The sequence below is a fragment of the Hylobates moloch genome, unplaced genomic scaffold (genome assembly GCF_009828535.3).
Source record: "Hylobates moloch isolate HMO894 unplaced genomic scaffold, HMol_V3 SCAFFOLD_10, whole genome shotgun sequence".
NCBI lineage: Eukaryota > Metazoa > Chordata > Mammalia > Primates > Hylobatidae > Hylobates > Hylobates moloch.
The window spans coordinates 28,061,668-28,074,802 of record NW_026652285.1 but is presented as its reverse complement, the minus strand read 5'-3'; the positions used below and the strand labels follow the sequence as shown (position 1 = coordinate 28,074,802).

General features: G+C 40.6%; 1 protein-coding gene across 6 annotated transcripts in view; it reads left to right on the top strand.

Moving 5' to 3' along the window:
* GPATCH8 (G-patch domain containing 8) overlaps positions 1-13,135 on the top strand; it is a 108,334-nt gene that overhangs the window by 38,529 nt on the left and 56,670 nt on the right. For all 6 annotated transcript variants that reach the window (XM_032163856.2, XM_058444846.1, XM_058444848.1 and 3 more), the window contains one exon: positions 597-669. In XM_032163856.2, the coding sequence (XP_032019747.1) occupies positions 597-669 (73 nt within the window). The remainder of the gene's footprint in view (positions 1-596; positions 670-13,135) is intronic.

Here is a 13,135-nt window from a genome sequence, read left to right as displayed (position 1 = left end):
ATATTGGCTGCATGCTAGTTAAATATTTATATTATATATAATTATTATTATTTTTTAAACCAATCAAGTCTAGCCTGGATTTTGCTCTGATTGTTTTTTCATTTCTAGTGGTGGGGCAGTCTTACACTTACAACTTACTTTGTATCATGAAAGCCTGACACATAAACAAAACAACTAAACACAATGTAGATTTTCTTAAAAAAAAAATCTTAAAGTGGTGCTGTTTAGGTGGTGGATATGACTGTATAAGTACCTTGATTTTATGCTTTTTAGTGTTATTTTAAAACTTCATAAATGTATTCTTCCCCTTTTCCCTTTCCCCTTTTTCTCCATTTTAAAATGTTATATACAAAAGTTGCCCAGCACACCATCAGAAAGGACCCTTACCCCATATGTTCTTCCCATATAAAATACTAGCCAGCTTTTCTTTTTACATTAATGTCCCTCTTATTGGGCACATTTACCCTATTATTAGCACCTTTTTGCATGCATATATGTAGAAGTATCTCTTGCTCATCATCTGTTTAAATGTCTCTAGGAAGGGAAGAATATATTATTGGAATATTTTTGGTTTGTCTCTCTGTTCTGTCTGTCAGGATAATATTGGACACCGCTTACTCCAGAAACATGGGTGGAAGCTGGGCCAGGGATTGGGAAAATCTCTTCAGGGTAAGTGTTTACATTTACCAAAGAAAAAGGAAGAAAACCATTTCTGATGCAGATCTTGTACCTGAATGTATTTGTTATGTTTTTTAAAAAAGTACTTGGGTTTCTCCCCACTGCCTTTTTCCCTTTAGAATAGTCTATTTGTCCTATAACTGTATTTTAAGTCATTGTTAAGCCTCTATATTTGCCAGTAATTTGCAAGAGTAAGCTGCTGTGTCATCGAAACTTTCAAGTCAAACATACTGTGTGTGGCTCAGCCTGTTTTAAATTTTTTTTTTGGTGGAGGTGATGGGTGGGTGGAGTAAAACAAATGCAAAATATCAGAGTATGCTTTCTTTGTGCTATTTAGTAATGTATTGTGGCTTCAGTGTTATAAAGAGAATCATTCAGTAGCAGAATTTAATTTTTATCCTTTTAAATTCTCCCTGAAGCTGGTGATTGCCCTGGCTCTTTTGCTCTGCAATAAGAAATTTATGTAGTGGTAGAGAAGAAAAATTAACCTCCATGAAACATAAAATGAAAGCAGAGGTTTTTGAGGGCTGTCTGAGCAGAGAGGTTATTTCTCAGGTTCCTATCAAGGTCTGGAAAATGTATGGCTTAAAGTTTCCGTTGCATTTGTTACTCTGTTTATACCAGTCATTTGTATTAAAAACAAAATACTAATATTTCAGCTTCTGAGTTCTCCCTAGTTGGAAACCAACCAACTGCGTTCACTTTTTAGCTTTCTCAGATTCAAGAGCTAATGTTTGTTCTTTGCAGATGTGATGTGAATGCTACCTCAGAAATTATGGGAATTGGCCGGGTGCGGTGGCTCACGCCTGTAATCCCAGCACTTTGGGAGGCCGATGTGGGTGGATCACAAGGTCAGGAGTTCAAGACCAGCCTGGCCAACATGGTGAAACCCCATCTCTACTAAAAATACAGAAATTAGCCAGGCGTGGTGACACATGCCTGTAGTCTCAGCTTGGGAGGCTGAGGCAGAGAATTGTTTGAACCTGGAAGGCGGAGGTTGCAGTGAGCCAAGATCACACCACTGCACTCCAGCGTGGGCAGCAGAGTGAGACTCCGTCTCAAAAAAAAGAAATTATGGGAATCATTGTGCCTCTACATCTGGTCATGCGGGAGCTTATTGTATAATAGGCATCTTTGGGGAGACGTGTGCTATTGTTGACCAATTCTTTGAATTTTGGAATTCAAAAAATTGTTTGATTTTCAGTTTGAATGCCAAAGTCTGATCAATTCAAGTGTGTTGAGAGGAACACAAGGACAGGTGTAGTGGCTCATGTCTGTAATCCCAGCAGTTTGGGAGGTTGAGGCAGGAGGACTGTTTAAGGCCGGGTGTTCAAAACCAGCCTGGGTGAGATAGCGAGACCCCGTCTTGATTTTTTAAAAAAGAAAAAATTAATTAATTAATTAAAAAGAGAGCAACCAGGAGAACAGGGCTTGAAATAGGATGTTTCAGTTATTTATTTATTTATTTATTTATATTTTGAAATGGAGTCTCGCTCTGTCGCCCAGGCTAGAGTGCAGTGGCGCGATCTCGGCTCATTGCCAGCTCTGCCTCCCGGGTTCGTGCCATTCTCCTGCCTCAGCCTCCCAAGTAGCTGGGACTACAGGCGCCCACCGCCACGCCCGGCTAATTATTTGTATTTTTATAGAGACGGGGTTTCACCATGTTAGCCAGGATGGTCTCGATCTCCTGATCTCGTGATCCGCCCGCCTCAGCCTCCAAAAGTGCTGGGATTATAGGTGTGAGCCACCACGCCCGGCCAGGATGTTTCAGTTATTAAAACCTTTAATTTTAAAATTCTATTTCTACAAATTCTATTGACTGGTGACACATGGGAGATGCTAAATAAATATATTTTAATGAAATATTTATTACTAAGTGTTAACCTATTCTTCTGGAGAAATAGATTTAATTACCTTTAAACTTGTTTTCCAGTGGCACAGAACTCTTTGCAAACAATACAAAGAATACTCTGATTAAGAGCAATTCGTATGGGATAGACCACAGATTTTATAAGAGCCCAGGAGAGAAAGATAACCAGGACTGAAATAGAGATGGCTTTTTGATAGAATTTGTCCCAGTGGTTTGCATAGTTTTAAGTGTTGGGTTGACTTGAATGGAGGTGATTGTTTTAGAAGAAGGTCAGAAGACTAGATTTGCTTTTCTCTCCAATTTGAAATACCTCTTCTATTCGAGGATGCCCAGGAACATTGTTGATTGTTACTCTCTTTGTTCAGGCACACAGGTGGGGCTGTTTCATAGTGGCTAGCAAATCTGTTTGACTCCCAGAATTTTTTATGTTAAGCATCAGAGACTTTAAAGTACTACTAGAACCTGCAGAGAGAAAGGAGGGAGAAGAGATAGATAATGTGTTTAAGAAAGGATAGGTAAATGGCTATTCATCTACTTTGGATGATCCAAAGTTATTTTCAATTTTTATTTTTAAGGAGATTTTAGGCAGGGTGCTGTGGCTTATGCCTGTAATCGCAGCACTTTGGGAGGCTGAGGCAGGAGGATCGGCTGAGCCCAAGAGTTTGAGACCAGCCTAGGCAACATAGACCCCATCTCTATCTCCCCCTACACCCCACCCCCCAAAAATTAGTTGGGCTTGGTAGTCCATGCCTGTGGTCCCAGTTAAGAGGTTTGAGGTAGGAGGATTACCTGAGCCCGGAAGGTTGAGGCTGCAGTGACCCTTGATTGCACCACTACACTCTAGCCTGGGTGACAGAATGAGACTGTCTCACAAAAAAAAGAAAAAAAGCAGTTTGGAATTTTGGTTCCCTTTAAACTTTGAGCTTCTTGAAAAGAGGAATTAGGTTTTATCCATATTTTACCTCCATGGTAACAAGTATATATAGTAAGTACTCAATAACTCATACATCTATTCATTTAAAAATTCAAGGGAAATTTAAAGCTCATTTGAAGATTTTTTTCCTTTTTAATTGTTAAAAAATGGATAACATAGCCGGGTGCAGTGGCTAGCGCCTGAAATCCCAGCACTTTGGGAAGCTGAGGCAGAAGGATTACTTGAGGCCAGGAGTTGAGACCAGCGTGGGCAATATAGCAAGACCCCCATCTCTACAAAAAGAAAAAATTAATTGGCTGGGCTTAGTGGCACACACCTATAGTCCCAGCTACTAGGGAGGCTGAGGTGGGAGGATCACTTGAGCCCAGGAGTTGAAGGATGCAGTGAACTATGATTGGGCCATTGCACTCCAGCCTAGGTGACAGAGCGAGACCCTCTGTTTAAAATAAATAAATAAAATAAAATTCACCCTTTCCAAAACACATAACATAAAATTTAGCATCTTAATCATTTTTAAGTGTACAGTTGTGTATGTGAAGTATATTTACATTGTTGGTGCAAAGTCCATGTGTTTTAAATGATTAGTATCTTTATTCTCCAAAAAGAATGGAGCCTTATTGTTTCCAACATTAAGAATTGAGTTTGTTTCATAACTGACGGTTTACCTCCTAGTGTCAGATTCAGCAGTGTACATGCAGGCATTGGGCTGGTTTCTCTCACATACCTCTTTCTGTAGTACCCACATAATTTAACCTAGAATATGTCCACATTTATTGCATATTGAGGCAATTTATGACAGAATTCTTTGACCATACTAAACCTTTGATATAAATAACCACTCAAGAAAGCCCTGTCACTCTAATGTAAACAGTAATGCCTCCTTGGTATACTATAGACTAGGCATTGCATGTCACTTCTGGGCTTATGCTTTTGTAAGTTCTTCACATTGACTAGTTCATTGTCAGCTTTCCTTTTTATTTGAGTTTAGGACTCTTAACATATCTCACATGCAACCATCCACTAAAATTTTAAGCCTGGTCCTTTTGGGCTTTTTTGTCAAAGGTTTAAAAATTATTTTGACCCATGCAAGGCTTTTGCCAACAAAAGTTGCAGTTCTTGGTGCTCCAGTGCTGATGTCTTGTTACTGAACAGATTGGAGAATAAGGCATGCAGACTCTGGAATGAAGTTATCTGTGGCAGGATATTAAATTGTACTTTGTAAACTGAGTTTATTTTTGTACTCATATTTTCTTATTCACATTTCATTCTCCCTTGGTATTTGTTAAAATATTTCAGAAATTTTTAAAAAGTTATTATATATGGCAGATAATTGTTAGTATTAAAAAATAAAAGACCTGAAGAAAAGATAATGTTGACAAGATATCTGAAGGAAACAACACAAAAAAAGCACTACTGATGAGAAATATTATGAACAATTATTTATCATAGAAACAGATGGTATGTTGTGTTTTTTGTTTTGTTTTTTTTTTTGAGACGGAGTCTCGCTCTGTCGCCCAGGCTGGAGTGCAGTGGCGCGCTCTCGGCTCACTGCAAGCTCCGCCTCCCGGGTTCACGCCATTCTCCTGCCTCAGCCTCCCGAGTAGCTGGGACTACAGGCGCCCGCCAACACGCCCGGCTAATTTTTTGTATTTTTAGTAGAGACGGGGTTTCACCGTGTTAGCCAAGATGGTCTCGATCTCCTGACCTCGTGATCCGCCCGCCTCGGCCTCCCAAAGTGCTGGGATTACAGGCTTGAGCCACCGCGCCTGGCCAACAGAGGGTATGTTTAATTCAGAATAAAGCAAGAGTGAATGATAGTTGTATTTTGTAGCATTTAGACTGGATTCAGTTCTGGAAATTGTTTTATAACCTTTTGTGAGCTTTGAAATGGAATGTAGTTCAAAATTTTTATTTTTCTGTGAAATACATTTAGTCAGTAGGTGTAGCCCAGAAATGGTGCCTGAAGGTTCTTTGTTACATTGTGTAAGTGCTATTTGATGATTTAGCTGATTCTTTGGTGACAGACAAAAGTTTAGCTCCTAGGAAAAATGAATGGGGTCTGATATTATTTGCTATCTCACCCTGTTTAGAAGGTTCAATGAGTACATTTAGACAACCAACACATATTTACTGACCTAACACTACATTCTTGTTATACCAGCAGTAAATACCCTAAGACATAGAGAGTAGATAAGACATGGTTCCTGACTTTCAGGTTTATTTCCCAGTCCCCCAAGTCTTGCTTTTTTTTTTTTTTAACTGCTGTAGACCTTTGAAGTTTCCTTGAAGCCAAGGATGATGTTTTCTACTTTTGTGCACTCCTTTCATACTTAAATTAGGTATGTGATCAGTCTGAATATTTAATTAAAAAATTGTTTCAACCTCCTTGTGAGTAGGGAGTCTCACTAATTTTTGTGTAAAAGTACTTGGTGCAGGGTGTAATGGCAGTTTGTTAACATTTGGAAATAAAAGATCTGGGTTTGAGTTTGGCACTACCATTTCCTATAAGTAAAGGGACAAGGTACCATTACTGAATTATTTTCCTCAGCAATAAATGGATATTAAAATCTCTGCCTGTCTTCTTAAAGAGTAGTTATGAAAACAAAGTAAGTGAACTCACATACAGACTATAAAAATGCCATATATGCTTATTAACACCTATTGTATAGTACATAGTTATTTTAACTGAATTAGAGATAATCCATCCTTAGGGCTTCCAAGATTAACAACAGTAATAGTTAATATGCTTTATATGTGATAGATGTTGGACTTCAGGATCTGTGCTTTTGATGTTAGATGTATTTTAGAGCCCCTAAATCCCTAATTTTGGTGTCTGTTTCACTAATTCTGAGCTCACTAGTCATCTCTGCTGCTCAGTCTTACTTCTGAAAAATCTAACATCTAGAAAGAGCGTCAGGCACTCAGTCATGGCATTGGAACAATTGAATAACAACCCAGAATTTTAAAAGTTGGGTCCCCATTGTCGTTCCTTACCCTACATAGATTCCAGGTGAATGAGAGGTTTAAATGTAAAAAATGAAATCATGAAATTATTAGGATGAACAATGGTAGAATTATTACCTTAAAATAATATTTGAATAAGAAAAGCTTTTCTGAGCATAATCCAAAACTTAGAAGCCATTAAGAAAAGGATAAGGCCAGGCACAGTGACTTAAGCACCTGTAATCCCAGGACTTTGGGAAGCCAAGGTGGAAAGATCACTTGAGGCCAAGGGTTCAAGACCAGCTTGGGCAACAACAAGACCCAGTTTCTACAAAAAATTTAAAAACTAGATTAGCCGGGCATGGTGGCGTGCATCTGTATTCCTAACTATTTGGAAGGCTGAGGCGGTAGGATCCCTTGACTCCAGGAGTTCGAAGTTGCAGTGAGCTGTGATTGTGCCACTGTACTCCAGCCTGGGCAACAGAGCAAGCCTGTCTCAAAAAAAGAAAGGATAAGTTTAGCTATATTTCATCATAAACAAAGGCAACAAACAGACTAGGGAAAATATCTGTAATAGCTCATTATAGGCAAAGAACAACTTTCCTTCAGGTGTTTATCAGCTTGAGAAAGACCAAAGTTAGCCTGGTAAGATTATGGGAAAATAGGTAGTTACATCACAGCCATGAGAATATCAACTAGTGAAAACATTACAGGGAACAACTTGGATTACTTAAAAATTAAAATGGATGTGTTCTAGAATCCAGCTTTTTTTTTTTTCCTTTGAGACAGAGTCTTGCTTTGTTGCCCAGGCTGGAGTACAGTGGCATAATCATCATAGCTCACTGCAGCCTTGATCTCCTGGGCTCAAGTGATCCTCCTGCCTTAGACCCATGAGTAGTGGGGACTACAGGCGCATGCCACCATGCCTTTTTTTTTTTTTTTGAAAGGGAGTCTCTCTCCATCACCCAGGCTGGCTGGAGTGCAGTGGCACAATCTCAGCTCACTGCAAGCTCCACCTCCCGGGTTCACGCCATTCTCCTGCCTCAGCCTCCCGAGTAGCTGGGACTTCAGGTGCCTACCACCACGTCCGGCTAATTTTTTGTATTTTTTTTTTTTTTAGTAGAGACGGGGTTTCAGCGTGTTAGCCAGGATGGTCTCCATCTCCTGACCTCATGATCTGCCCACCTCGGCCTCCCAAAGTGCTGGGATTACAGGCATGAGCCACTGTGCCCGGCCCACGCCTGACTAATTTTTGAGAAATTTCTTGTAGAGACCAGGTCTCACTATGTTGCCCAGGCTGGTATCGAACTCCTGGGCTCATGCAGTCCTCCCACCTTGGACTCCCACAGTGCTGGGATTATAGGTGTGATCCACCATGCCTGGCCTTTTCATGCAATTAACAAAATTTTTAGGATATAAAATTCTTAAGCACATCTTCCTGGTTACTAAATAATTAATATGATTGTTAACACACAGTTGCTTCCTGTGTAATAACATGTACATTCCATTTGTTGATACTGAAGCAGCTTTTTCAAAGTTTTGCTTGTTTTATTTGGAATGTATCTCCAGATATCTCATACATCGTTTTAAGAACATTGAATTAATGGCCGGGCGCGGTGGCTCACGCTTGTAATCCCAGCACTTTGGGAGGCCGAGGCGGGCGGATCACCTAAGGTCAGTAGTTCAAGACCAGCCTGGCCAACATGGTGAAACCCCTTCTCTACTAAAAATATAAAAATTAGCTGGGTGTGGTGGCGTGTGCCTGTAATCCCAGCTACTCAGGAGGCTGAGACAGGAGAATCACTTGAACCCAGCAGTAGAGGTTGTAGTGAGCTAAGATTGCACCACTGCACTCCATCCTGGGCAACAGAGCGAGACTGTGTCTCCAAAAAAAAAATTGTTCTGTACTTGTATTACTATTCAAAAAATATAATTGTTTGAGAAAAGACCTAAAGAAGGCAGAATGAAAACAGAGTAGAGTTGGGGGTATTTCTTTGGTTTTATTTATGTATACCTCCTTCCCAGTCTTGTTTTAGTTAGGAAATTAATGGTGAATACAGTGTAGGGTAAGGCCTGCGTTACATAAGTCTCAACTGTGTTTAGACTACATTTTATGACTAAAGGAAAATTAGGCTTTTTTTTTCCACTGGAGATGAGGTCTTTCTATGTTGTACAGGCTGGTCTCAAACTCCTGACCTCATGCAGTCTTCCCACCTTGGCCTTACAAAGTGCTAGGATTACAGGCTGAAAACTAGATTTGAATTCAAAAGAATAGAATAGAAACATGTAATGTTACAATTTAGGCTTTATTGTTAAATTAGAATATGAATTAATATTGCACTAACTTCTGGCCTGGTGTGGTGGCTCATGCCTATGATCCCAACACTTTGGGAGGCTGAGGCAGGAGGGTAGCTTGAGGCCAGGAATTTGAGACCAACCTAGACAATATAACAAGACCTCGTCTTAACAGAAATAGAAAAATTAACCAGGTGTGATGGCACACATCTGTAGTCCTAGCTACTTGGGAGGCTGAGGCAAGAGAATTGCTTGAGCCCTAGTGTTGGAGGTTATAGTGAGCTGTGATGTGCTACTGCACTTCCTACACTCTAGCCTGGGCAACATAGCTAGACCTATCTCTATAAATAAATAAGCAAGACCTGTCTCAATCAATCACTATAAATATTTTACTAATTTCTTAAGAAAAATCATTTTTTGTCTGGGCGCCATGGCTCACTCCTGTAATCCCAGCACTTTGGGAGGCTGAGGCAGGTGGATCACCTAAGTTCAGGAGTTCGAGACCAGCCTGGCTAACATGGCGAAACCCCGCCTCTACTAAAAATACAAAATTAGCGGGGCATGGTGGCGGGTGCCTGTAATCCCAGCTACTCGGGAGGCTGAGGCAGGAGAATTGCTTGAACCCAGGAGGCGGAGGTTGCAGTGAGCCGAGTTCATGCCATTGCACTCCAGCCTGGGTGACGAGAGCGAAACTCTGTCAACAAAAATCATTTTTTGAGAAAATGTTTTCATTAATATTAGAGTGACATAGATACATTTTTCTGAATAGTCTTTACAGAAGCTAAGTTGTCTATCTTACTTTCCCTTTTCAATTCATGTTTTCCTTTATAAAAAGGAAATAATGCTTAATATTTATTATGTGCCAAATATTGATCTAGAGTCCGGATGTTTTGCACCGTCTCATTTAATGAAATAGATATTAGTATGCTCATTTTATTTAATTTTTTTAATTTTTTTTTTTTTTTTGAGATGGAGTTTCACTCTTGTTGCCCAGGCTATAGTGCAATGGCACGATCTCGGCTCACCGCAGCCTCTGCCTCCTGGTTCAAGTGATTCTCCTGCCTCAGCCTCTTGAGTAGCTGGGATTACAGGCATGCACCACCACTCCCGGCTAATCTTGTATTTTTAGTAGAGATGGGGTTTCTCCATGTTGGTCAGGCTGGTCTCGAACTCCCGAACTCAAGTGATCTGCCCACCTCGGCCTCCCACAGTGCTGGGATTACAGGCGTGAGCCACCATGCCCGGTCACTCATTTTATGAGTGGAAAGTTTTGGAAAGATGATACAGCTACTAAGTATCTGCCATTCAAATATAAGCCTGACTTTGAAATCAATATTTATACCTTTTCCCTTCTTGGGAAAAGCTGATACTGAAAATAAGAATAGGTTGGTGGGGGAATAGCAAATATGTAGCTCCCCCAAATCACAAATCAAGGTATGGATTGTCAGAAAAGCTTAGTTATACACAGAGCTGGTGTATTTGAAGAAGCATGTAGCTATAATCTCCATTTCCTGCCAATTAAATGGGTCTTGGAGTCTTCATACAGTTGCCAAAGGCAACCATAATTTTAGTTATTCACAATCCACATTTAATAAAATAAAATATAGAGCCTGTACAGCCTTTGACCTTTTTAATGGAATAAATATAAACCATAGAGAAGAGGCCCAGATAATAAACAAGATTAGTCAGAATTGGCAGTCTAAGGTAAGAGGTTGGGTTTTAGGGATAAAACAGAAAAGGAAAGGACCAGATGTGGTGGCTCACCCCTGCAGTCCCAGCACTGTGGGAGACCAAAGCAGGAGGATTGCTTGAGGCCAGGAGTTCAAGACTAGCCTGGGGAACATAGCAAGACCCTGTCTCTACAAAAATTAAAATAAATATAAAGATGAAAGGGATCGCAGGAGAGGAGACTGAATGAGAATGGTAAACTTGCATGCTGTATAGAAAGGGACTACTTGTTTCTCAGTACGGAGATCATCACATTTAAAGGATAAATGAAAAGACCTTAAATGTGAGTTAAGTCATGGCAAAATAACAATCAGAAAAGAAGTTGCAGTTCCAGTGGCATGTGCCTGTAGTCCTAGCTACTCAAAAGGTTAAGGCAGAAGGATCAGTTGAGCCTGGGAGTTCAAGTCCGGCCTGGGCAACATAGTGAGACCCCTTCTAAAAATTAGGCAAGGTAGTGCACACTTATATTCCTAGCTACTTGGGAGGCTGAGGTGGGAGGATCGTTTGAATCTAGGATTTGAAGGTTACAGTGAGCTATGATTGTGCCACTGCACTCCAACCTGGGCAACAGAGCAAGACCATTTCTCTGAATAATAATAAAATGCTGTAAGGGTTCAAAAGAAGAATAACTAGGGGTGACTTCACTAAGTACTGAGGAGAGAGGAATAGATATTACCAAAGACAGGAGATACTGATGTATACAAGGTAATTGCAGTTGACAAAGAGCAGGCGTGGCTAATTGGAGCAGATTATGTCCATGGTGTAGTGGATTTTATGCATTTTTTAACAGAAGAAACCACCTCAATTTTTTTTTTTTTAATGTTAAACTTCAGTGTATGAAAGAGGGGGCAACCCACCAGTTGTTTTGATTGAAGCAGAGTTCTAAGTCTCCAGGAACAGTTTAAAAACTGTAACTAGGCTGGGCACGATGGCTCATGCCTGTAAATCCCAACACTTTGGGGGGCTGAGGTGGAAACATCTCTTGAACTCAGGAGTTTGAGACCAGCCTGGGCAACATAGTGAGACCCTGTCTCTACCAAAAAAAAAAAAAAAATTAACCTGGCATGGTGATGTGCACCCTTAGTCCCAGCTACTTGGCGGTTTAGGTGGAAGGATCACTAGAGGCCATGAAGTAGAGGCTGCAGGGAGCCGTGTCATTGCCAGTGTACTCCAGCCTGGATGACAGAGTGAGAGCATATCTCAAAAAGCACACACACACACACACACACACACACACACACACACACACACACACAGCCCTATAACTAGAAGGGAGAAATGGGAAATATTAATATAGGCACAAATCTCATATATGCTAAGCACTTAACAAATATCTCATTTAAATCTTATAATAAGCCCCTGAGAGAATTACTGTTGTCCCATTTTGTGGAAGAAACTGAGTCTTAGAGAAGTCTAATATGTTGCCCAAGGATAAGCAACCAGCAAACTATAGAATCAGGATTCAGATCTCAGTACTTCTGCCTCCAAAGCTCATGCCACACTGAATGTGGAAGGCTTTAATGCTCCTCCAATCTGGAATTGTATTTTGTAAGCCAAAGACACCTCGATCAGAGCAGAGGTATAGACTTGTAGCAAGAAGAGATACTGAAGGCCGGGTGTGGTGGCTCACGCTTGTAATCCTTGCACTTTGGCAGGCCAATGTGGGTGGATGCTTGAGCTCAGGAGTTTGAGACCAGCCTGGGCAACATGGCAAAACCCCATCTCTACTTAAAATGCAAAGAAAAAATTAGCTGGGCGTGATGGCGTGCGCCTGTAGTCCCAGCCACCTGGGAGAATGAGGTGGGAGGATCGCATGAGCCCAGAAGGTCAACGAGGTTGCGGTGAGCTGAGATCATGCCACTGCACTCCAGCCTGAGTGACAAAGTGAGACCCTATCTCAAAAAAAAAAAAAAAAAGAGAGAGATATTGAAGTTAAGTTAAAACTCACTATACAGTTGAGAAATTTATTTTTGGGATTCCAAAATGTTTTAATGATAGGGCTGAAACACAAACCCAAATTCTTTGATTTGCCATTGAAATCTCTTCATTACCCCAGCCAGGCATTGGTGGTGGAAATAAAATAATAGTCTGGTCAAGGTATGTCTGAGGATGGAGATGGAAAACCATTTAGAAAGTTGTCTGGGTATGAGTATAGATAACGACTTGAAAGAGTAATAGCAGTGGAAATGGAAAGGAAGGAATAACTACGAAGGCTGATAAAACAGGTCAACTATGAAGACAATATATAGTCAGTTTATGCATATGTTTGACTAGCAAGCCCGTATTCACTAGATTTAGTGTTAGTCTTTTATAATAGCCATCATTTATTAAGTGTTTACTGAGTGCTTGGACATGGATTTTCTAACTTAAATCCTCTTTGAGGTAGATACTTCCATTTTACAGGTGAGAAAATTGACATTCTGAGCAATACTTTGCTCAAGATCTTTTTTTCTTTTTTTTTTTTTTTTTTTTTTGAGACGGAGTGTTGCTCTGTCACCCAGGCTGGAGTGCGGTGGTGCAATCTCGGCTCACTGCAACCTCCACCTCCCTGGTTCAAGCAATTCCCCTGCCTCAGCCTCCCAAGTAGGTGAGATTATAGTTGTATGCCACCATACCTGGCTAATTTTCCTGTGTTTTTATTAGAGACGGGGTTTCACTATGTTGGCCAGACTGGTCTCGAACTCCTG